Source organism: Bombina bombina, chromosome 8, assembly GCF_027579735.1.
Source record: "Bombina bombina isolate aBomBom1 chromosome 8, aBomBom1.pri, whole genome shotgun sequence".
Classification (NCBI taxonomy): domain Eukaryota; kingdom Metazoa; phylum Chordata; class Amphibia; order Anura; family Bombinatoridae; genus Bombina; species Bombina bombina.
The window spans coordinates 135,779,808-135,807,080 of NC_069506.1; the positions used below are offsets into that span (position 1 = coordinate 135,779,808).

The 27,273-nt window shown below is 40.4% G+C and overlaps 1 protein-coding gene across 1 annotated transcript in view; it reads left to right on the forward strand.

The window, feature by feature from the left end:
• Window positions 1-406: 406 nt before the first annotated feature.
• The window catches only part of IL4I1 (interleukin 4 induced 1), an 88,922-nt gene continuing 62,055 nt past the window's right edge, over window positions 407-27,273 (forward strand). The window contains exons 1-2 of the mRNA XM_053690589.1: window positions 407-472; window positions 25,043-25,251. Of these exons, the coding sequence (XP_053546564.1) occupies window positions 460-472; window positions 25,043-25,251 (222 nt within the window). The 5' untranslated portion in view covers window positions 407-459. The remainder of the gene's footprint in view (window positions 473-25,042; window positions 25,252-27,273) is intronic.

Here is a 27,273-nt window from a genome sequence, read left to right on the forward strand (position 1 = left end):
TTTAAGGTTAGGAGAGGCCGGCCAACATGTTTTAATGGCCCTATACAACTAGCCAAAAGCTGTTAACTGTGCTTCTCTGACCATTGCAAGGCTTTTTTTCCTTTTTTTTTTCTTATTTTTCTATAATTAATATGCAAATGCATTTGAAAGCAATTTTTTTAAATGATAACAAAAATCCTTATGAATATTCTTCTAGAGTATGTTCCCAGTAGTATAACCTGAGACAATTGTTTTTCTATAATTAGGATATGCTTTCAGTCTTACCAATGAGTAGCAAGATAGTTATAAATATATGTGTGTGTGTGTGGTGTGTATATATATATATATAGATAGATAGATAGATAGATAGATAGATAGATAGATATATTAGTGATGTATATTTTTGTATTTTTTTACAGATGATCATTTGAGGTTCGTCAGATCAAACATAATTCCGATAACAAGAGATTCAACAGGAGAATGAAAGTTCTGTGTAAGATTTTGTTCATAAAAATACATTTTTATTTTAAATAGTCTTGTACTATATAACAAAGAAAAGTATGCAATACAGATATTTACTCCCCTCTGTTTCCAGAGCCGCTGCCTTCCCACGGGTCTCTCCCAAGGGCTGTCAATCTATATGTATATGCTGTGGGAGGCGTAAGGTTCACCAAAGGTTCCAATTGATTCACTGGGATGTGTTCCACAGCTTCTTCAAAGTGAAAAGAATATATAGCACTGAAATGTTTTATCCATACCCCATAATACAAATTGTAGATACTCACAGTAAAGATTGAGATAAATGGCTCCTCAAATGTTCAAAGAAAGGTTTCACCAGCTTTTTCATAAAAAGCTTCTTTTTATGAAAAAGCTGGTGAAAACCTTTCTTTGAACATATGAGGAGCCGTTTATCTCATCTATACTGTTAGTAATCTACACTTTGTATTACGGTGTATGGATACAACATTTCAGTGCTATATATCTTTTCACTTTGAAGAAGCTGGTGGAACACATCCCAGTGAATCAATTGGAACCTTTAGTGAACTGTTGTTATTATATACAAGTTAATTGTGTGTCCACAATTAATATATTCAAAGATTTTCTATCCATTACTATGGACCCCATTACAATCAATCAGAATTCCAATGGCTTTTTCAAGGGTTTTCACATTCAAAAGTCCTACCTATCCATTAAAACCCCCAATCGTTAAAATTAGATTGTACTAAAAAAAACTCCATCGTGCATTTTGAAAAAGCAGCATTTACATAAGCATAGAAAACATAGATAGATAGACCCAATATGTGTGCAAATATTTCCAATAAAGTTCTAAGTTTAATTGGTTTGTACGATAGCCTTATGTTTATCCCAGGAATATTTGAAGGTCCCCCACAGTGTTTGTCTGTACAACCACTAATGGAAGATTTATGCCTTGAATCAACCACCTTTTCTTTGAAGAAGTGCTTCTGCAAATTACTACTGAACATACTACTTTCATGACCCCTTGTTCTGCTTTTGATCTTTCTTTGTGAAAAATACTTTTATCCTCAACTTTATCATCCTCAGCTTTATTAAGTTTCCTTAGTATACTTGAACGTTTCTGTCATTTAATTTCTTTCCCTTCTCTCCTTTAAAGTTATTAAGTTTTTCTTTTTACATTTTAATTTACCATGTTCTATTTTGGTAGCCCTGTTTATTTATATCTAAATATATAGTCTGCAGAACTGACCACAATAATCAAGATGAAAACTGACTAGTGATCTATAAAGTTGCATAAGAACCTTACTATTTTTGCTGCATATACCTCTACCTATACAACCTACTCTACTTGCTGTAATACCAGTTTGTTTATCAAATATCATATCTGCAAAAATAATTCCCAAGTCCTGTTTCTTTTGGTAACATGAGCATACAGAATTTACTTTTATTGCCAGAAAAGTAAATTTTGTTGAGAACAAAAGTATTGGTTTTGTACTTTCTACTAATCCTCACTGGCTGTCAAGGGAAATGCTTCTGCTTTACTGGTGGAGAGGGAAACGCCTCTGCAAGTAAGACCAAATCATTGTTTTTTTTTCAGGACAGGAGCATGACATTTTTCAAAAAACAAAAAATTGCATTCATATATATTAGGTATTGATTTGGAATCTGTTGGAACTCTACAAATAAATAATAATAATAATAATAATAACATCATCAATATTAGATTAATTAGCTACAATATTTTATATTCACTTAGGCCTAGATTTAGAGTTTGGCGGTAGCCGTCAAAACCAGCGTTAGAGGCTCCTAACGCTGGTTTTGGGCTACCGCTGGTATTTAGAGTCAGTCATTAAAGGGTCTAACGCTCACTTTGCAGCCGCGACTTTTCCATACCGCAGATCCCCCTACGCCATTTGCGTATCCTATCTTTTCAATGGGATCTTTCTAACGCCGGTATTTAGAGTCGTGGCTGAAGTGAGCGTTAGAAATCTAACGACAAAACTCCAGCCGCAGAAAAAAGTCAGTAGTTAAGAGCTTTCTGGGCTAACGCCGGTTTATAAAGCTCTTAACTACTGTGCTCTAAAGTACACTAACACCCATAAACTACCTATGTACCCCTAAACCGAGGCCCCCCCACATCGCCGCCACTCTATTAAAAAATTTTAACCCCTAATCTGCCGCTCCGTACACCGCCGCCAGCTACGTTATCCCTATGTACCCCTAATCTGCTGCCCCTAATACGGCCGACCCCTATATTATATTTATTAACCCCTAATCTGCCGCCCCCGCTATCGCTGACCCCTGCATATTATTATTAACCCCTAATCTGCCTCTCCGTACACCGCCGCAACCTACGTTATCCCTATGTACCCCTATTCTGCTGCCCCTAATATCACCGACACCTACATAATCTTTATTAACCCCTAATCTGCCGCCCCCCGCTATCGCTGACATCTGCATATTTTTTTTAACCCCTAATCTGCCGCTCCGTACACCGCCGCAACCTACGTTATCCCTATGAACCCCTAATCTGCTGCCCCTAACACAGCCGACCCCTATATTATATTTATTAACCCCTAATCTGCCCCCACAACATCGCCTCCACCTACCTACAATAATTAACCCCTAATCTGCCGCTCCGTACACCGCCGCAACCTACATTATACCTATGTACCCCTAATCTGCTGCCCCTAACACAGCCGACCCCTATATTATATTTATTAACCCCTAATCTGCCGCCCCCAACGTCGCCTCCACCTACCTACAATAATTAACCCCTAATCTGCCGACCGGACCACATCGCTACTATAATAAATGTATTAACCCCTAAAGCTAAGTCTAACCCTAACACTAGCACCCCCCTAATTTAAATATAATTTAAATCTAACAAAATAAATTAACTCTTATTAAATAAAGTATTCCTATTTAAAGCTAAATACTTACCTGTAAAATAAACCCTAATATAGCTTACAATATAAATTATAATTATACTTGTAGCTATCTTAGGATTTATTTTTATTTTACAGGTAACTTTGTATTTATTTAACCAGGTACAATAGCTAATTAAATAGTTATTTACTATTTCATAGCTACCTAGCTAAAATAATTACAAAATTACCTGTACAATAAATCCTAACCTAAGTTACAATTAAACCCTAACACTACACTATCAATAAATTAATTAAATACAATACCTACAATTATCTACAATTAAACCTAACACTACACTATCAATAAATTAGTTAAATACAATACCTACAATTAAATACAATTAAACTAAAACTAACTAAAGTACAAAAAATAAAAAAAATAGCTAAGTTTACAAAAAATAAAAAATATTACAAACATTAGAAAAATATTACAACAATTTTAAACTAATTACACCTACTCTAAGCCCCCTAATAAAATAACAAAGACCCCCAAAATAAAAAAATGCCCTACCCTATTCTAAATTAAAAAAAGTTCAAAGCTCTTTTACCTTACCAGCCCTGAAAAGGGCCATTTGCGGGGCATGCCAAAGAATTCAGCTCTTTTGCCTGTAAAAAAAACACATACAATACCCCCCCCCAACATTACAACCCACCACTCACATACCCCTAATCTAACCCAAACCCCCCTTAAATAAACCTAACACTAAGCCTTTGAAAGATCTCCCTACCTTGTCTTCACCATGCCAGGTTCACCGATCGATCCAGAAGAGCCTCCGATGACTTCATCCAAGCCAAGCGGGTGCTAAAGAGTGACGTCCATCCTCCGGCTGAAGTATTGTCCAAAGCGGCAAATGAAGAAGTCCATCTTCGGAAGAAATCTTCATCTATCCGGGCAGAAGAGGACATCCAGACCAGCAAACATCTTATCCAAGCCGCATCTTCTATGTTGTTCCATCCGATGATGACCGGCTCCATCTTGAAAGACCTCCACCGCGGATCCATCCCTCTTCTTCCGACGACTAGACGACAAATGAGGTTCCTTTAAGGGACGTCATCCAGATGGCGTCCCTGAATTCCGATTGGCTGATAGGATTCTATCTGCCAATCGGAATTAAGGTAGGAAAAATTCTGATTGGCTGATGGAATCAGCAAATCAGAATCAAGTTCAATCCGAATTGGCTGATCCAATCAGCCAATCAGATTGAGCTCGCATTCTATTGGATGTTCCGATCAGCCAATAGAATGCGAGCTCAATCTGATTGGCTGATCGGATCAGCCAATCGGATTGAAACTTGATTCTGATTGGCTGATTCCATCAGCCAATCAGAATTTTCCAACCTTAATTCCCGATTGGCTGATAGAATCCTATCAGCCAATCGGAATTCGAGGACGCCATCTTGGATGACGTCCCTTTAAAGGAACCTTCATTCGTCGTCTAGTCGTCGGAAGAAGAGGATGGATCCGCGGTGGAGGTCTTCAAGAGATGGAGCCAGTCATCATCGGATGGAACAACATAGAAGATGCGGCTTGATGAAGATGTTTGCCGGTCCGATGTCCTCTTCTGCCCGGATAGGATGAAGATTTCTTCCCGAAGATGGACTTCTTCATTTGCCGCTTGGATCAAGACTTCAGCCGGAGGATGGGATGCGTCACTCTTTAGCCCCCCCTTGGGCTTGGATGAAGACATCGGAGGCTCTTCTGGATCGATAGGTGAACCTGGCATGGTGAAGACAAGGTAGGGATCTTCAGGGGGCTTACTGTTAGGTTTATTTAAGGGGGGTTTGGGTCTAGATTAGGGTATGTGGGTTGGTGGGTTGTAATGTGGGGGGGGGTATTGTATGTGTTTTTTTTACAGGCAAAAGAGCAGACTTCTTTGGGGCATGCCCCGCAAATGGCCCTTTTCAGGTAAAAGAGCTTTGAACTTTTTAAATTTAGAATAGGGTAGGGCATTTTTTTTATTTTGGGGGTCTTTGTTATTTTATTAGGGGGCTTAGAGTAGGTGTAATTAGTTTAAAATTGTTGTAATATTTTTCTAATGTTTTGTATATATTTTTTTATTTTTGTGTAACTTAGTTTCTTTTTTATTTTTTGGTACTTTAGTTAGTTTAATTCCATTGTATTTATTTGTAGGTAATTGTATTTAATTAATTTATTGATAGTGTAGTGTTAGGTTTAATTGTAGATAATTGTACCGGTATTGTATTTAATTAATTTATTGATAGTGTAGTGTTAGGTTTAATTGTAACTTAGGCTAGTATTTATTTTACAGGTCATTTTGTAATTATTTTAACTATGTGGCTATGTGGCTATTAAATAGTTAATAACTATTTAATAGCTATTGTACCTGGTTAAAATAAATACAAGTTGCCTGTAAAATAAATATTAATCCCTAAAATAGCTACAATATAATTATAATTTATATTGTATCTATATTAGGATTTATTTTACAGTATGTATTTAGCTTTAAATAGGAATAATTTATTTAATAAGACTTAATTTATTTCGTTTAGATTTAAATTATATTTAACTTAGGGTGGTGTTAGTGTTAGGTTAGACTTAGCTTTAGGGGTTAATTACATTTATTAGAGTAGCGGTGGCGGTCCGGTCGGCAGATTAGGGGTTAATAATTGTAGGTAGGTGGAGGCGACGTTGGGGGGCGGCAGATTAGGGTTAATAAATATAATATAGGGGTCGGCGGTGTTAGGGGCAGCAGATTAGGGGGGTACATAGGGATAACATAGGTTGCGGCGGTGTACGGGAGCGGCAGATTAGGGGTTAATAATAATATGCAGGGGTCAGCGATAGCGGGGGGCGGCAGATTAGGGGTTAATAAATATAATATAGGGGTCGGCGGTGTTAGGGGCAGCAGATTAGGGTGTTCATAGGGATAACGTAAGTTGCGGCGGTGTACGGAGCGGCAGATTAGGGGGTTAATAATAATATGCAGGGGTCAGCGATAGCGGGGGCGGCAGATTAGGGGTTAATAAGTGTAAGGTTAGTGGGTCGTTTTATAGACTCGGGGTACATGTTAGGGTGTTAGGTGCAGACTTAGGAAGTGTTTCCCCATAGGAAACAATGGGGTCTGCGTTAGGAGCTGAACGCTGCTTTTTTGCAGGTGGTTAGGTTTTTTTTCAGCTCAAACAGCCCCATTGTTTCCTATGGGGGGAATCGTGGCACAAGCACGTTTTTGAAGCTGGCCGCAGTCCGTAAGCACTGTCGGTATCGAGAGTTGCAGTGGCGTTAAATATGCTATACCGCTCCTTTTTGGAGCCTTAACGCAGTCCTTCTGTGAACTCTAAATACAGCGGTATTTAAAAGGTGCGGAGAAAAAAAAAGCATGCGTAGCTAGACGCACACCTTTGGCCCGCAGAACTCTAAATCTAGCCGTGTGATTGCTTATCTTTCGCGACCATCTTCAAACTTCTGTAATGTGTCCAGTTTCTTTTAGTTTTTAGGTGGGATCAAACTAATATATTCTAAAATAAAGTATATCCAGCACTCTGTGCATCCAGCGGGTGCAAACACCATTCAGGACTCTCGCACAAAAGTCCATGCAGATAATCCAACCAGTAAAAGAATGGCAGCATTCCAGCATCTCAAATGACTTCTATTTATTCAAAACATCACATCCAAATGAAACAAACAACAACGTTTCGGGCATTAACCCTAATCATGTTGATATACATTTTAGAATACTGTTGCACCTTAAATACCATAAATCCCTCCCACTACAACACCTATCACACCCTGTGTCCATTAACACCTAGGTATTGGCTTATTTAATGCCCTCTAGTGTTCATTCATATATACATATTTTCTTAATATATATATATATATATTATATATAATATATATATCCATACATATGGCTAGGAAGAAGGGGCTTATCACACAACTCATGCCCCTTATGAATATTGTGATACACAGTATTACCATTTGACATCTATAGAATACATATTGATGTTAATTAGAACCTACCCTACATTACTATAAAAAATTGATAGATCGGGGGGCGAGAGCTTGGCCGCTTTGAGAGATGGCCTTGTAAAGGAATAGCTCCTAGGCCCACATCATCTAACTCCTATAAAAATAGCCTTAATTCTTTCTCTAGAATACCCCAGGAAGCAGGGGACTGAGACCTCGGCGCATTGACCGAGGCCCACCGGCCACCTCATACAGACACCGCTCGCCAGGATCTGACAAGCAACAGAGTGGGCCACTGCGCGGGAAGGGAAACCGCGACATCTTTAATCGGAGGGCAGGAAGTGAAGCGGAGGCCCTAGATTTACCTACATCGTCGGTGGTGCCACAGCTAGCAACTTTGCGGCAAGAGCCGTACGAACACCGGCAACACAGCGGAGCACTTCTCAGCGCGGCCCTGCGCACGGAACAGACAGCAGCTCGACCACCTGGTAAGCAACCACGTTACCCCATAGCCAGTGCAGCACACGCGGCAATCACCATAAATAGCCGCTCACCACCGGACTAACATAAGAGATCAGCCTCCTATTTAGCACACCCTCCAGTAAATTTATAAGCTATACTCCCGGTCACACTAAAGACTCACGGGGCCAGAAACATAAACCACTTGCAAGCGCAAGGGCCATTGTAATTCAGCCGCAAAGCATAACATCCGGCATCCCCGGCAGGACACTGCAGCACACATCACAGAGCCTGTCTATAAGGTTAACCAGCAATACAGACTAAAAACTACCTTAAACCTCAGGCTAAAACTGCAGGAAACTTGGGCACAAGAACTGGGGAATCCCCCAGAACCAACAGCCATAATGCCAGCACGCAAGCCACTCAACCGGATGGGCTGTCAGCTCTAAAACACTGCAAAGCTACCTCAAGCAGCCTGAACCCACTCCACCATCTCAAAGTGACACACTAGGCAATAACACCACGAAAGACCTAGCCCAAGACCCTACCCTGCCACCCCAGTCAATATCCTATCTTACAAAGGAGGACTTAAGATCACTTTGCACACGAAAGAAGACATCAAAGAAATAGTCACTGAAGTTAAGAGCTGGTATGGGGAATTAAAAAAGAGACATCTCAAGAGTAGCACAGAGGGTCACAACCATTAGAAGAAAGTCATGATACCTCATTTAATTGATATACAGCACATCTCACGTATAACATATGAGCAGGATGAGACCATTCATCACCTCCTGGAAAGGGTGGAAGACCTGGACAACAGGGGCAGGAGGAATAACCTGCGAATACGGGGTATACCTGAAAGTGTCCAGCCAGGAGCCCTGGAGGGTTGCTTACAAAACCTCTTTCGGACTCTGAAGGGGGATGAGAGTGCACCAGAAATTCAAATAGAGAGAGCTCATAGAGCACTACGTGCTAAACCGCCCCCAAAGGCACCTCCAAGAGATGTTATTCTCAAAATCCTGCATTTCAAAGATAAAGAGGAAGTCCTACGTCTATCAAGGCAGAAAAAAGATTTCACACATGCTGGCAACAGAATCCAGATTTTTGCAGACCTTAGCCCCACCACCCTGCAGAAGAGGCGAGAACTGTCCTATATCACATCAACTCTACGAGAGCAAAATATCCCATATAGATGGGGGTTCCCAGTTAGCATCATTGCCACAAGAGGGGATACAACTGCTGTTTTCAAGCACGATTCTGTGAAGCCCTGCGGATTTCTATTAAATGCCAAGACCCTCAACCAGACAACCCCTTGGACCATCTCTCCACACCCAACCAGGGCACAGTCTTCTCAAGGAAACATCCAGAGACGACGTCATCAATACTCAACCACTCACTGAACGAAATAAGGACTCTAATCATGGTGACTGAAAAGTCATAAACTCCTCTATCCTGGGACTGACATCTTTGCTAAAGACAGAATGGCTACAGGTCGTATGTTTATGTTCATACATTGATTTGTTTTACATTTGTTTTAGGGGGTTAGAGATGTGGGATACTTCCCACTCAGTTACTGTACATACTGTTGGTTTGCCTTACTGTGGGTTTATTTGCCTCATAGGACCGTTGACTAACAATTTGATTGTTAAATTAATTCTATTACTCTGTACAAGTTTATTGCACTGTTTTCTCTTCTAGGAATTTGTAAGCTTGATACGCTTTCAGTTTTGCATAACACATTTACTTGCACTTACTACCAGCCCCGAGGGGGGCGCCTTCCCTACCCTCCTACTGAAGTCAGCACACACAGGCCAGGTGAAAGGTCATATTTCTAGACTCTACAACGACTTTGTACCCCACAACCCACCCCCCCTGACATAATGACGGACATTCCTGCCCATAAGGCCCGCCCCATCACACTGATATCCTTAAATGCTAAGGGCTTGAACAGCCCGGAGAAAACGCTCAATAGCCTTCCGACACCTACACCAGGCGGCTGGGGACATTTTGTGCAGGAAACACATTTCAAGAGAGGGAGCGAGCCAAAACACCTTACTAACCAATTCAGGACAGCCTTCATAGCCTGCAGGCCGGAGCAAAAGCGGGTGGGGTGGGTATCTGGCTGCGCAACTCTATTAAATTCCAACCTCAAAACGTAGTTAAAGATGTAAATGGTAGGTACATAATTGTATCAGGCCTCCTCTTTGACCGCCCTGTGACGCTGGTTAATGTATACCTCCCGAACTCTGGCCAGCATCTGCTTTTCAAGCACATATCTCAACTAATACTTGAACATACAATAGGCATACTCATAGTAGGGGGCGATTTTAACCTCCCTCTAAACCCTGAAATAGGACACATCTACAGGCAGATCCAGCGTACCAAGCGAACAATCAAGGTAGTAGCTCAACACATACAACAACTCAAATTACACGATGCATGGAGATCCTCTAAACCCATCCCTACGCGATTACACCTTTTACGCGAACCCAACATCGCACATACTCCAGAATCGATTACATAATGTGTGACCAGGCTGGGAATGGTCCCTGATAGATAGCTCCACTATACTACCAACAACGTGGTCAGATCACGCACCGGTTTGTGCAAAATGACCTGGGCCCACTTCCCCGATCTTGCCGTTCATCTGGAGACTCGATGAGTTCCTTTTGAGCAACCCTTTGGTTAAACAGGCCATAGACACCACACTAGGTCACTATTTCCGAGAAAATGCAGGGGATAGCATCAACCCCCGACCACCCTCTGGGAAAGCACACAAGTGTGTGACCAGAGGAGACTTTATCAAACATAAATCTAGGGAAGTCAGGGAGAATAGACAATTTCTGAACTCCACTCTATCCCAAATCAAATTCTGGGAAAACAGAACACAAGAAGAACCCCACCTCTATCACCATTCTTGGACACCTCAAACAGGTTAGATCCGATCTTCAGAACTACTTAACTAAAACCTACCAACGTAAGTCAGCCATGCTGAGACAAAAATACTATGACATTAACAACAAAGCTGGGGCATCCCTAGCAAGAGCCCTTAAACGCAAACAACTGAACACACATGTACATCTAATTCGGGGATAGAGAGGGGCAAACACACAGAGACAGCAAACAAATAGCTGAAACATTCAGAAGCTATTACGAAAACTTGTACAATCTGAAGAGTGACTGTACACAAGATGATATAGACAAATTTCTTAACGATATAAAACTCCCCACACTCTCGACAGGCGACTCAGCCATGCTAGAAGCCCCAGTAACGACAGAGGGAAATTAAAGCAGCCATAAAAAGTATGCCCAACGGAAAGAGCCCTGGACCCGACGGGTTAACCGTTAAGTATTATAAAACATATATGCACCACCTTTTACAGCCCCCTCGCTCTGGTTTTTAACTCACTTTCGGAAAATGGGCGCTTCACAGAACCAATGCTGAAAGCTCATATAACTGGTCCTTCCTAAACAGGGTAAAAAACCAGACCGCCCCGAAAATTTCCGCCCCCCATTTTCCCTGTTAAACGTGGATTTAAAGATCTATGCAAAAATCATTGCTACAAGAATAAATAAAATTCTCCCGTCCCTGATACACCCTGACCAAGTGGGCTTCGTCCCGGGTAGAGAGGGCGCGGGACAACACCTTAAAAACGATCCAGCTGATCTCATATGCCCAACGACATAAGATCCCGGCGGTCCTTGTCTCGACAGATGCCGAAAAGGCCTTTGACAGGGTCCGCTGGGGGATTTCTCAGAACAACCATGGCCAAGATGGGGTTCAGCAGAAATTCATAAACCACATCTTCTCCATGTATAGCAATCCCACAGCACAGGTCAAAGTGAACAATCTACTCTCTGACAACCTTATCATAACAGAACAGGACGAGACAGGGCTGCCCCCTCTCGCCCATTTTGTTTGCCATCTCCATTGAGGCATTGGCACAGAAAATGCGCTTGGACGGCCGTAATCACGGGCATTAAGACCAAAACAGCAGAACACAAGCTTGCGCTTTACGCCCGATGACATCCTGCTCACCCTAACCAAACGTAGACACCTCACTCCCCAGGGTCTTAGGAGACATTTGCAGATATGGCACAGGGTATCCAATTTCCACCTAAACCTCGGCAAATCGGAACTTGCTGAATATCACATACAATGCTGACCAACTACCCAATATCCTCACAAACTGCCCCCTGAAAAGACAGCACTCCATAATGAAATATTTAGGCATATACCTCTCCCCGGACCCACAGGTGATATTTCCAAGCCAACTACAAGACCCTAGAAACAAACCTTATCTCAGATTTATCCAGTTGGAAAAAATAAATCTATCTCTTGGCTAGGGAGAATCAATGTGATAAAAATGAGTGTCTTACCCAGATACTCTATCTCCTACAAACAACCCCCATCCCATTACCGCCAAGCTTCCTAGACAGAATTCAAACCCTCTTGGAACAATATATCTGGAAAGATATCAAGCCTAGAGTGGGCTAAGAGATCCATCTACCTTCCAAGGAGATAGAGGGGGGCTGGGGGTCCCTAATATCCCAGTGTACAAGCAGGCCATCACCCTGCTTAGACTACTTGACTGGTGCCAAAACGACCCCCCACAAAACTGGATTCACTTTGGACTGGCGACATCTTACAAACCAATAACGCAGGCCCGACCCGCCTGGTTAGAATCAAAACACAGACCAGAGGCCGCAATGACCTACCCTACCCTCTCTGACTTCTTTCACACATGGGATAAGATAATCAATACTTCTACAAACATATCTACTAGAATTTCCCCGCTTATTCCCATATACAACAATCCCTCACTCCCTTGTGACCTTAGGGACGGGAAAACACTCGGACACACGCACATGTCTGATAGGATATGGCTTACGCTGACTGAGGAACACAGGCTGAAAGACCTGGCCAGGATTGGGGAGGATACACCGCATATCCCCTTAACATGGTTCTCATACAACCAACTAAATAATTTCCACTCCACCCACCCACACAAGCAACAACTCACAAGACCCTTGACTCCTTTTGAGACCCTGTGTACACAAAAAGCCCCTACACGGCATGCAACATCTAAACTCTACAAACTCATGTTAATAGCTGAGGCGAATACACTTCCCTCCTATGCTAAGGCATGGGAGCAGGAACTACAATCTGACATCTCTTATAAAGAATGGTATCAGGCCTTTGCCCACACCAAACACTCCTCAATCTCAGCCAGGGTGCAAGAGTCCAATTACAAAACTCTTATCCCGATGGTACCTCACACCCATAGACTGCAGACCATATACAAAGACCGCTTCTCGGAAATCTGGAGGGAGTGTGGGGGGTGATGGCTCGCTCTCCCACATTTGGTGGGGGTGCCCCAAACTCGACTTGTACTGGATAGGGAATACTCACCCACATAAAAGACACAACAGGGTATACATTGGCCAACCGACCCCAAATCCTTACTTTATATATCTGTACCTAAAATGAGGAACAAAAACCTCTAAGGCCCTGCTGATGATCATGTTGAACAGTGCCAAGATGTTAATCCCCAAGCACTGGAAATCCCAGAAAGCCCCAACCTTAGAAGAGTGGAAGCAACAGGTCACCACTCTCCTTCATTTGGAGAGATACCACCACCTCACACAGGGCACTTTAGACACACACGAGAATATGTTGGCCATGTGGTCTGACGGTAAGGCCACCCGGACCGAACAGACTGAGACAGTGACCCTGACCTCCCACTAAACCTTCTAAAACTCCCGACCGGACGAGGAGGGTAGACAACACAGGAACCTGGACAGAGGGCCTACCCACTGGTTGGGAGCCCACACGACTTCTCCCCCTTCCCCTCCCCTCACGGCCTCCTCGGGGCCTTACCCACCACTAGTGGCGCAAGCACCCACCCACGCTGTCTATACTACCTGTTGTGCCACCAAGCGTCCTCCTGTTGTAACCTAAGGTGGTGTGCTCCAGATGTGGGAGTATACCTCTGTCGCATCTCGATTTACTGGACTGTTGAGATGGCTTAATTTAAAATCACCTTGCGCCATCCAGTTTGCCTCAGCTGTGGACATTGTCAGGACACTGGGACGTGTTGTTGCTATGAGTTTGTGCACTGCAAATATTTTGAGAAAGTGTATTGTAACCATTTACTGTTCATTTCTGTGACACTTTATTATGTAGTACTTTCTTTATTCCTTAATAAAGCTTTTGGAAAAAAATAAAAAAAATAAAAAAAAAATAAAAAAAAAATTGATAGATCAAAACTCTGTATTCCTGCGTGCTGGACCTTTTGCTTCCAACTTATAGATACAGTATAGTTCACGCTGTTTAAAGGGACAGTCAGTCCAAAATAAACTTTAATGATTCAGATAGGGCATGTAATTTTAAACAACTTTCCAATTTACTTTTATCACCAATTTTGCTTTGTTCTCTTGGTATTCTTAGTGGGAAACTAAACCTAGGTAGGCAGATATGATAATTTCTTAGACTTTGAAGGCCGCCTCTTATCTAAATGCATGTTTACCCAGATTTTCACCACTAGAGGGCATTAGTTCATGTGGGTAATATAGATAACATTTAGCTCATGCACGTGGAGTTACCTAGGAGTCAGCACTGATTGGCTAAAATGCAAGTCTGTCAAAAGAACTGAAATAAGGGGGCAGTTTGCAGAGGCTTTGATACAAGGTAATCACAGAGGTAAAACGTGTATTATTATAACTGAGTTTTCTGTGCAAAACTGGGGAATGGGTAACAAAGGGATTATCTATCTTTTTAAACAACAAAAATTCTGGTGTGGACTGTCCCTTTAAGCATTCTTTTCCTATTTCCCCCTAGCCTGGGTACCTGAATATTATTGATAATTTGAAATCTTAACTATCAGGCACTATTTCCCGCCTGTAGAAAATGCTCGGCCACTGGGGGTTTCATACATTTGGTTCTAATATTCGATTTGTGTTCAATAATTCTGTCCCTTATCTGACGGGTAGATTCTTCTTCATAAATCTGGGCACACAGGCATTTAAGTAGGTAAATGACATGGGTAGTATTGCATGTAAATTATCCCTTAATGTCGATTTCTTTCCTGTTTTAGGATGTGTAAATGTGTATCTCTTGATCATATTATTACAATTAAAACAATTTAAACACGGGAAGCAGCCTGCATTCTTCTTCCCAATAAAACATTCGGCTAGATTACGAGTTTTGCGGTAAGCTGAAAAAGCAGCGTTAACAGGGCCTAACGCTGCTTTTTCACTACCGCTGGTATTACGAGTCTTGCAGGTTTAGGGGCACCGCACACTTTTTTGGCCTTACCGCAAACCGACTTACGTAAACTTCGTAAAGTCTTTTTTTTCTATGGGACTTCCATAGCGCCGGTATTACGATTCTGTCCTAGAAGGCCAAAAAGTGAGCTGTACACCCTACCCCGTCAAGTTTCCTAACGCATTTTAAAGTCAGTAGTTTTACACTACAAAGCCGTAGCAAAAAATCATAACTAAAGTGCTAAAAAGTACACTAACACCCATAAACTACCTATTAACCCCTAAACCGAGGCCCTCCCGCATCGCAAACACTATAATAAAAATTTTAACCCCTAATCTGCCACTCCAGACATCGCCGCCACTTTTATGAACACATGAAACCCCTAAACCGCCACACTCCCGCCTTGCAAACACTAGTTAAATATTATTAACCCCTAATCTGCCGCCCCTAACATCGCCGCCACCTACATTATACTTATTAACACCTAATCTTCTGCTCTGGACATCGCTGCAAACCTACATTATATTTATTAACCCCTAATCTGCTACAACCAACATTGCCGCCACCTACATTTATTAACCCCTAATCTGCTGTCCCAATCGTCGCTGTCACTATATTAAATGTATTAACCCCTAAACCTAAGTCTAACCCTAACACCCCCTAACTTAAATATAATTTAAATAAATCTAAATAAAATTACTATCATTAACTACATTATTCCTATTTTAAACTAAATACTTACCTATAAAATAAACCCTAAGCTAGCTACAATATAACTAATAGTTACATTGTATCTAACTTAGGGTTCATTTTTATTTTACAGGCAAGTTTGCATTTATTTTAACTAGGTAGAATAGTTATTAAATAGTTATTAACTATTTAATAACTACCTAGCTAAAATAAATACAAATTTACCTGTAAAATAAAACCTAACCTTAGTTACAATAACACCTAACCTTACATTATAATTAAATAAATTCCCTACATTAAATGCAAATTAAATAAATTAAATTAGATAAATAAACCCCACTAAATTACAGAACATAGAAAACAAAATTACAAGATATTTAAACTAATTACACCTAATCTAATAGCCCTATCAAAATAAAAAGCCCCCCCCAAAATAAAAAAAACCAAGCCTAAACTAAACTACCAATAGCCCTTAAAAGGGCCTTTTGCGGGGCATTGCTCCAAAGAAATCAACTTCTTTTTTATACATGTGCAGCTTTCGAAAAATTCGGTTTGGTTCGGATCGATTCGGATCGATTCGAATTTCGGTTCGGATCATTTTCGAATTAGAAAGAAATCGAATGAATTGGTTTCGGATTCTTTCGGATTCATGAAAAATTCGGTTTATTCGGTTTGATTCGGTTCGAATCGATTCAGCATTTCGGATTTTGGTAAGTGTTAAGTAGGATGTGCTGTGTATTACACTAGTATACTGTACAATACTAGTGTAATACACGGCCATCTGAATCCATCCGAATCTACCGAATAAATTCGAATCGATTCGGATTTATTCGGTAGATTCGGCTACTACCGCAAAATCGGAAAATTCAAAATCGATCCGAATCTCCGAATTCCGACAAATTCATCCGAATTTCGATTCGGACCGAATCAAATCGCACATGTCTACTCTTTTTCCTGTAAAAAAAATGCAAACACCCACCCCCAACAGTAAAACCCACCACCCACACAACCAACCCCCCAAATAAATTACTAACTAAAAAAACCTAAGCTCCCCATTGCCCTGAAAAGGGCATTTGTATGGGCATTGCCCTTAAAAGGGCATTTAGCTCTATTGCGGCCAAAAGTCCCTAATCTAATAAATAAACCCACCCAATACACCCTTAAAAAAATCCTAACGCTAACCACCAAAGTAAAGAGAAGTCTTCATTTAAGCGGCAAGATGTCCTCAACGAAGCCGGCAGAAGTGGGTCCTCCAGACGGGCAGAAGTGGTCCTCCAGATGGGCAGAAGTCTTCATCCAGATGGCATCTTCTATCTTCATCCTTCCGGCACGGAGCGGGTCCATCTTCAAGACATCCAACGCGGAGCATCCTCTTCTTCCGACGGCTTCTTTGTAATGAATATCACTTTAAGTGATTTCATCCAATATGGCGTCCCTTAGATTCCGATTGGCTGATAGAATTCTATCAGCCAATCGGAATTAAGGTAGAAAAAATCCTATTGGCTGATGCAATTAGCCAATAGGATTGAACTTCAATCCTATTGGTGGATCCAATCAGCCAATAGGATTGAGCTTGCATTCTATTGGCTGATTGGAACAGCCAATAGAATGCCAGCTCAATCCTATTGGATTTTTTCTACCTTAATTCCGATTGGCTGATAGAATTCTATCAGCCAATCGGAATCTAAGGGATGCCATCTTAGATGACGTCACTTAAAGTGATATTCATTACGAAGAAGCCATCGGAAGAAGAGGATGCTCCGCGTCAGATGTCTTGAAGATGGAGCCGCTCTGCGCCAGAAGGATGAAGATAGAAGATGCCATCTGGATGAAGACTTCTGCCTGTCTGGAGGACTACTTCTGCCGGCTTTGTTGAGGACATCTTGCCGCTTGGATGAAGACTTCTCCCGGTAAGTGAATCTTCGAGGGTTAGTGTTAGGATTTTTTTAAGGGTGTATTGGGTGGGTTTATTTTTTAGATTAGGGACTTTGGGCCGCAATAGAGCTTTTCAGGGCAATGGAGAGCTTTGTTTTTTTAGTTAGTATTTTATTTGGGGGGTTGGTTGTGTGGGTGGTGGGTTTTACTGTTGGGAGGGTGTTTGTATTTTTTTTTTTACAGGAAAAAGAGCTGATTTCTTTGGGGCAATGCCCCACAATAGGCCCTTTTAAGGGCTATTGGTAGTTTAGTCTAGGGTTTTTTTTTATTTTGGGGGGGCTTTTTTATTTTGATAGGGCTCTTAGATTAGGTGTAATTAGTTTAAAGTGTAATTTGTAATTTGTTTTTTATTTTCTGTAATTTAGTGTTTTTTTGTGATTTAGCTAATTGTATTTAATTTATTTAATTGTATTTAATGTAGGGAATTTATTTAATTATAGTGTAAGGTTAGGTGTTATTGTAACTTAGGTTAGGTTTTATTTTACAGGTACATTTGTATTTATTTTAGCTAGGTAGTTATTAAATAGTTAATAACTATTTAATAACTATTCTACCTAGTTAAAATAAATACAAACTTGCCTGTAAAATAAAAATAAACCCTAAGATAGCTACAATGTAACTATTAGTTATATTGTAGCTAGCTTAGGGTTTATTTTATAGGTAAATATTTAGTTTTAAATAGGAATAATGTAGTTAATGATAGTAATTTTATTTAGATTTCTTTAAATTATATTTAAGTTAGGGGGTGTTAGAGTTGGGGTTAGACTGAGATTTAGGGGTTAATAAATTTATTATAGTGGCTGCGACGTTGGGGGCGGCAGATTAGGGGTTAATAAGTTTAGGTAGGTTATGGCGACATTGGGGGCGGCAGATTAGGGGTTAATAAATATAATGTAGGTGTTGGCGATTTTGGGGGCAGCAGATTAGGGGTTAATAAGTATAATGTAGGTGGCGGCGGTGTCTGGAGCGGCAGATTAGGGGTTAATAAATATAATGCAGGTGTCGGTGATGTTGGGGGTGGCAGATTAGGGGTTAATAAGTGTAAGATTAGGGGTGTTTATACTCGGGGTACATGTTAGGGTGTTAGGTGTAAACATAAATTTTGTTTCCCCATATGAATCAATGGGGCTGCGTTTAGCCTAAACTACCAATAGCCCTTAAAAGGGCCTTTTGCGGGGCATTGCTCCAAAGAAATCAGCTCTTTTTCCTGTAAAAAAAAATACAAACACCCACCCCCAACAGTAAAACCCACCACCCACACAACCAACCCCCCAAATAAAATACTAACTAAAAAAACCTAAGCTCCCCATTGCCCTGATTTCTATGGGGCAATGCCCCGCAAAAGGCCCTTTTAAGGGCTATTGGTAGTTTAGTTTAGGCTAGGGTTTTTTTTATTTTGGGTTGGCTTTTTTATTTTGATAGGGCTCTTAGATTAGGTGTAATTAGTTTAAAGATCTGTAATTTGTTTTTTATTTTCTGTAATTTAGTGGGTTTTTTGTGATTTGGCTAATTGTATTTAATTTATTTAATTGTATTTAATGTAGGGAATTTATTTAATTATACTGTAAGGTTAGGTGTTATTGTAACTTAGGTTAGGTTTTATTTTACAGGTAAATTTGTATTTATTTTAGCTAGGTAGTTATTAAATAGTTAATAACTATTTAATAACTATTCTACCTAGTTAAAATAAATACAAACTTGCCTGTAAAATAAAAATAAACCTTAAGATAGCTACAATGTAACTATTAGTTATATTGTAGCTAGCTTAGGGTTTATTTTATAGGTAAATATTTAGTTTTAAATAGGAATAATGTAGTTAATGATAGTAATTTTATTTAGATTTCTTTAAATTATATTTAAGTTAGGGGGTGTTAGGGTTAGGGTTAGACTTAGATTTAGGGGTTAATAAATTTAATATAGTGGCGGCGACATTTGGGGCGGCAGATTAGGGGTTAATAAGTGTAGGTAGGTTATGGTGATATTGGGGGCGGCAGATTAGGGGTTAATAAATATAATGTAGGTGTTGGCGATCTTGGGGACAGCAGATTAGGTGTTAATAAGTATAATGTAGGTGGCGGCGGTGTCCGGAGCGGCAGATTAGGGGTTAATAAATATAATGCAGGTGTTGGTGATGTTGGGGGTGGCAGATTAGGGGTTAATAAGTGTAATATTAGGGGTGTTTATACTCGGGGTTCATGTTAGGGTGTTAGGTGTAAACATAAATTTTGTTTCCCCATAGGAATCAATGGGGCTGCGTTACTGAGTTTTACGCTGCTTTTTTGCAGGTGTTAGATTTAATTAATGTGTCCTTTAGGTTACGGCCCCTTCTATAGGCCAGCATAGGGGGTTGTTGAAATTCTATAATTTCTGGATTACAAACTTGTAACACTTGCCAATGTTTACATAGTACCTTTTGTATCCCTCTGCTCTGTTCATGGTAGACACTAGCGAAAATTATCCTCTTATGTACAGATTTATTATTTACTTTATCTGTTTTTTTTAATCATTCAATAATTCTCGCCTGCTGACCCTTATGATGTCAGAGATCTCTTTCTGAATGAAATTAGGGTCATATCCCCTATCAATAAAGGATTGACCTATTTCTTGAAATCTTTTCATGTGATATCATACGTGTTATCATTTGAGACTATAAGTCTAACACGCATATCACAAAAAAAGTTTGTGTTGGTAGACAAAATTCTCCTCAAAAATATTCCTAAATATATTTGCGTATGTGGGGGCGACATTGGATGCTATAACTGTACCCTGCAATTGTATAAAAACAGATAAAGTAATTAATAAATCTGTACATAAGAGGATTCTTTTCACTAGTGACTACAATGAATGGAGCAGAAAGATACAAAAAGGTACTAAGTAAACAAGTTACATATTTGTAATCCAGAAATTATAGAATTTCAACAACCCTTATGCTGGCCTATAGAAGGGCCTGTAACCTAAAGGACACATTAATTAGAGCGGATATTGAGGCCCATTTATCAAGCTCCAAACAGAGCTTGAGGGCCCGTGTTTCAGGCTCGCCAGAAACAGCAGTTATGAAGCAGCGGTCTAAAGACCACTGCTCCATAACCCTGTCCGCCTGCTCTGATGAGGCGGACAGGTATCGCCACAATTCAACCTGATCGTGTACGATCGGGTTGATTGACACCTCCCTGCTGGCGGCCGATTGGTCGCGAGTCTGCAGGGGGCGGCGTTGCACCAGCAGCTCTATGTGAGCTGCTAATGCAATTTTGAATATGAAGAGCGCATTGCTCTCCACATTCAGCGATGTCTGTCAGACCTGATCCGCACTGTTGGATCAGGTCCGACAGACATTTGATAATTCGGCCTCATTGGCTCTAAAAAAGTAAGTAAACAATCTTTTATTGGGAAGAAGAATGCAGACTGCTTCCCATGTTTAAATTGTTTTAATTTTAATAATATGATCAAGGGATCCACATTTTCACATCCTAAAACAGGAAAGAGATTTGACATTAAGGGATACGTTACATGTAATACTAGCCATGCCATTTACCTACTTAAATGCCCATGTGCCCGGATTGATGTAGGAGAATTTACCCGTCAGATAAGGGACAGAATTATTTAACATAAATAAAATATTAAAACGAAGTGTATGAAATCCCCAGTGGCCGAGCATTTTCTGCAGGCGGGACATAGTGTCTCACAGCTAAGATTTCAAATTATCAATTATATTCAGGTACCCAGGCAAGGGGGAAATTGGGAACAAATGCTTAAACAGTGTGAACTATACTGGATTTATAAGTTGGAAGCAAAAGGTCCAGCAGGGATGAATAAAGATTTTGATATATTTATCTTTTTATAGTAATGTAGGGTAGGTTCTTTTAACATCAATATGTATTCTATAGATGTCAAATGGTAAACTGTGAATAACGATATTGATAAGGGCATGGGCTGTGTGATACAGTATATGCCCTTTTCAGCCATATCCTATAATATAAAAGGCCAAGTGTGTTTGTCCAAAGCTGTCATGTGCAGTAGAGACAGCATGAGGACAAACACACCTGGCCTTAGAGTCCCTACCTGATCTGGTGCGGCAGAAGTGGACGGGCCGGGCATGAAGTGGGCGGGGCCGGGCGTGACTGGGGTGGACCCGGGCGTGACAGGTGGCGGGGCTGGGCACGGTCATGCACACGAGATAGAGGGGAGAGAGATATAGAGGTGGGAGTAATAGAAAGAGGGGGAGAGAACAAAAGAGATGGGAAAGAGCTAAAGATAGGATAAGAGAGAGCAAAAGAGAGGGGAAATAGCAAGAGAGGTGGGAGAGAGAAAATAAGAGGGGGAAAGAGAGAGAGCAAAAGAAAAGAGGGAGAGAGAGCAAAAGAAGAGAGGGGGGAGAGAGAGAGGGGGGAGAGAGAGAGGGGGAGAGAGAGAGAGGGGGAGAGAGAAAGGGGAGAGAGAGAGAGGAGAGAGGGGGGAGAGAGAGAAAGAGGAGGAGAGAGAGGGGGAGAGAGAGAGAGGGGGAGAGAGGGGGAGAGAGAGAGAGAGGGGGGGAGAGAGAGAGGGGGGAGAGAGAGGGGGGAGAGAGAGAGAGGGGGGGGGGAGAGAGAGAGAGGGGGGAGAGAGGGGGAGAGAGGGGGGAGGGGGGGGGGGAGAGAGCAATAGAGAGGGGGAAGTGAGAGCAAAAGAGAGGGATGGAGAGAGAGCAAACGAGAGGGGAGAGAGAGAAAGAGAGCAAAAGAGAGGGGAGAGAGAGCAAAAGAGAGGGGGGAGAGAGAGCAAAAGAGAGGGGGGGAGAGAGATAAAAAGAGAGGGGGGAGAGAGTGCAAAAGAGAGGGGGGGGGAGAGAGAGCACAAAAGAGAGGGGGGAGAGAGAGTGCAAAAGAGAGGGGGAGAGAGAGAGTGCAAAAGAGAGGGGGGAGAGAGCGCAAAAGAGATGGGGAGAGAGAGAGAGTGCAAAAGAGAGGGGGAGAGAGAGAGCAAAAGAGAGGGGGGAGAGAGAGAGCAAAAGAGAGGGGGAGGGAGAGAGGGCAAGCGGTGGGACCTCTGTACTGCAAAAAATGGCCTGTGTAAACAGGCTTTAGGACTAGTGTATATATATTTAGAGAAGATGTTATATATGAATGAACACTAGAGGGCATGGTGTTAGCCAATACCTAGGTGTTAATAAACACAGGTATGATAGGTGTTGTAGTGGGAGGTATTTAAGGTGCGACAGTTTTGTAAAGTGTATGCAAGATGATTAAGGGTTAACACCCAAAACTTCATTGTTTGTTTCATTTGGAGGTGATGTTTAAATAAACAGAAGTAATTTTGAGAACTGGAATGCTGCTATTCTTTCACTGGTTGGATCAAAGTAATTTATTTCAGGAAAGTTCTTCTCTGTGAAAGGCACAGTTGGGTTTAAAGAAGTTTCTTCAAGGTGGTGACCTGCTAAAGAACAAGATACTGAGCCATTGTTCATTACTGGGTGAGCATTTCTTTCTTCTGTCTGATGATTTGTAACTCTCCTCTAAGGCAAGATAATCTAAAGCTCTTCTCTAAGGCGAGATGATCTAAAGCTCTCCTCTAAGGCGAGATGATCTAAAGCTCTCCTCTAAGACAAGATGATCTAAAGCCCTCCTCTAATGCAAGATGATCTAAAGCTCTCCTCTAAGGCGAGATGATCTAAAGCTCTCCTCTAAGGCAAGATTATCTAAACCTCTCCTCTAAAGTGAGATGATCTAAAGCTCTCCTCTAAGGCGAGATGATCTAAGAAGTCTTGTCAGTACAATGAGGACCCTAAAAAAAATTGAAGCACAAATTTTATCTTGACACATGGTTATGTTGCTGTGTAGCATTCTTTATGTGAAGGAGAGACTCCTAGATTACATAATAAGGAAGGCTCTTATGATTGATTAGAATGGCTTACAGATGGAAATAAAAATACATAAATATATCCCATTAGCTGCTATACCATCATTTTGCACGGGAATTGTGATAGACTGGGATATATAACAAAAATATTTATATCATTTGCAATTCCATTATTGTTGTTGATGCCTATTAGTGAAATAACGCAAAAACATTTAATTGTTGGCAATGATCAGAAACCTGAATATTATCATTTATCAAGTCAATACTTCTGAACAAAAATGTAATTTATTGTATTTTAAAATTCGTATATGTCTCAAATTTAGAAAAATCACCATGTAGCCATAGTTTAAGTTCAAGCAATTTTAAATGTTTTTCAATTTTTGAAAAGTTTATACCTTCCGCTAAAATTTGCTAATCATTCTCAGTTACAACAACGCTGACAATCTAAAAAAAATCGGTTCAGTAATTTTGGATTTTTTAAGAATAATATATATATATATATATATATATATATATTTTCTATAAATATTGAGTTATGAAACTATAAATAGTTACTAACTATTAGGTTTCTGTCTTTAGACATAGATAAAATAAATAGGTGTGCTTTAACTGCAGACTTAGAGGCCTATTTATCAAATGTCAATCAAAAAGTGGGGATCAGGTCCGACAGACATCGCTGAATGCGGAGAGCAATACGCTCTCCGTATTCAGCATTGCACCATTGTGAGCTGCTGGTGCAACGCTGCCCCATGCAGACTCACGGCCAATCGGCCGCCAGCAGGGGGTGTCAATCAACCCGATCGTACTCGATCGGGTTGAATTGTGGGGATCTCTGTCCTCCTCATCAGAGCAGGCAGACAGGGTTATGGAGTAAGCTGCTCCATAACTTGTGTTTCTGGCGAGTCTGAAGACTCGCCAGAAACACAGGCCCTCAAGCTCCGTTCGGAGCTTGATAAATGGGCCTCATAGTCCATTTTATGGGCATGTTTTTGAAAACAACAGGTGATGCTTTTAATGAGCAAAACCTTTTATTTTAAAAATAAAATAAACAGGAAGGAACAAATTCCTAGACATTTAATGCTCTGCAGTAGATATAATAAGTCCTTTGGAACACATTACGGGAAAACAAATGTTATAACACATTGTCCCTTTAAGTAATAAATTAATCACATTTAAACTATAGCTACACTTCTGTGCAACTATAATTTAAACACGATTTAATATAGTACTTTAAAATGTAATTGATTTTCTTAAATGTAATCTTTGAAAGGGGTTATTTTTGTGGTAGCTGCCTTCTCTATCCAGATATATAAAAATTGAGAATCTTAACCACATTTTAGATAAATTATGTTGACATTCAAACTAATAGAAACAAAAGAAAACACCCTGGCATCAACACTTTATCTCTTAATATCAGCATTTTCCTCTACACTCACCTTTCATCTACAAAAACATTGGATACAACTATATGGATGAGATTAAAAAATAAATTCATAAAAATAACAACTGTAGTAACATTTAATTAAAATATTTACTCTTTTTTATTTAGTGTTGATTGCAATTTGTTTGCTTTGGGAAGCTGTTTTCTCAGAAGATGATCCACTTGCAAAATGTCTACAAGACAAAGATTATGATGAATTGCTGAGCATAGTTCATCATGGTCTCACCAAAACGAAAAATCCAAAGCATATTGTAATTGTAGGGGCTGGAATTTCTGGATTAACAGCAGCAAAGGTGCTAGAAGATGCAGGGCACAAGGTATGTTTTTGTGTATACGGTATGAAGCAATATATTAATCTCTCTGTAAAGTACTTGATCATGCTGCATTAAAGGACCAGCAATTACTGTAGATTTGCATAATCAACAAATGCATGATAAAAGGACAATGCAATATCACTTAGGCCACGGTAATAAAAAATACTATGAGGCGGCAAAATATTCCAAGGGATCCACTGCTATGTTGAGCGAGTCTGTCTAAATTCCCCAAGCACCCGATTTAGCTGCATCACCGAGAGGTATTTACTATACATGCCATTGGTTATAGATAACACCCAGCATAGCTGCCCTATTTGGAGATCTAGTAAAAGGATCCTTTGAAATATAAATACTGTGCCTAGCCACTAACACCAATACCCCTAAACCAAAGTATCCCATGATCGCAAACTAACACTAGTCTAATAAAGATCTAAACTGCCACATATCCATTACAAGTACTATCCTATTAACCCCTATACCGCCACATATCCACCGCAAGTAACAAATTATTAACTCCTAAATCCCCACTAGCCCATCACAAGTATCTATCCTATTAACACATTTACTGCCACATACCAACAGCAAGTACTAAACTATTAACCCCTATACAGCCACATACCCATGGCAAGTATCTATCCTATTAACCCCTATAATGCCACTAGCCCACTGCAAGTATCTATCCTATTAACCCTTATACCACCACATACCCACCACAAGTACTAATCTATTAACCCCTATACCGCCACATACACACCCCAAGTATCTATCCTAGTAACCCCTATACCACCACATACCCACCACAAGTACTAATCTATTAACCCCTATACCGCCACATACCCACTACAAGTACTAATCTATTAACCCTACTCTACCTAACGCCTAGCCCCCTCTCTAAATGAAACCCCCCTCTAAACTAAAAAGTTACAACAAAATAATAAACTACAGTATCCAAAATAAAAAAACACCATTATACTTAACACTAAACTACATACCCCATAAAAAAAATCCTAAATCCTAATATGAAAATAAATTACAATATCCATTAAAAGGGCCTTTTGTAGGGCATTGAAAGTGATTTCAGCTCTTTTACAAACAGAAAACAATTGCAACTAACCCCACAGCCCCACAAAATAACAAAATCTACCTAACAAAAAACTACCATAGAAAAGAAAAGTTAAAATAAAAGAGCCTAAACTTAAAAATAAAAAAACCCACCCCAAAAAGCCCTAACTAACCCCAAAATTTGTACGCATCGTTTGGAAATTTGGCTCCTCTTAGTCCCGGCTCCTGGCACTGGGGGCCTATCTTCACGGTGGCAGAGGCAGACTTTGATTGACTCTTCCACCACCTCTGCTCCATACCTTCTTCCACTTTGGGGACCTCTTTGTCGCGGTTCCTGGCACCGGGGCCCATCTTCGCAGAGGCGGACTTTGTCGGTTTCTTCCACTGCCTCCGCTCTGTGTCTTATTTTTTTGGCTCTATGCGGTCACTGCTGCACACTGAAATTCCAGAAACTCGGAACCCCAATATATAGGATTACACTTAATTTCAAATGACTGATTTTAAATCAGTCAATCCTATTGGCTAATTTAAATCTGCCAATATACAGACATATATACACATATAAACACATAAATACATATGTATATACAGGGCTTTTTTTGTGTGGGTACTCGCTGGTACTTAGTACACCCACCTCTGCCAACTCATAACAGGTAATATTAGTAATAATCATGTAAATACACTAGCTTTCACAAGAAGGGGCTGCAATGTACATCACACATAAATAATGCTGTCCCTTTGCTTTTCTCAAAGTTACTGAGCAGAAAATATCAATCAATAATCAGTGAGTAACGGCACTTTTTTTGAGTACCGGCACCTTTTCTTTAAAAAAGAAGCACTATATATATATATATATATATATATATATATATATATATATATATATATATATATATATATATATATATATATATAGATATATATATACTGTATATGCTGTATATGGGAATTGGGGCCCTTTGA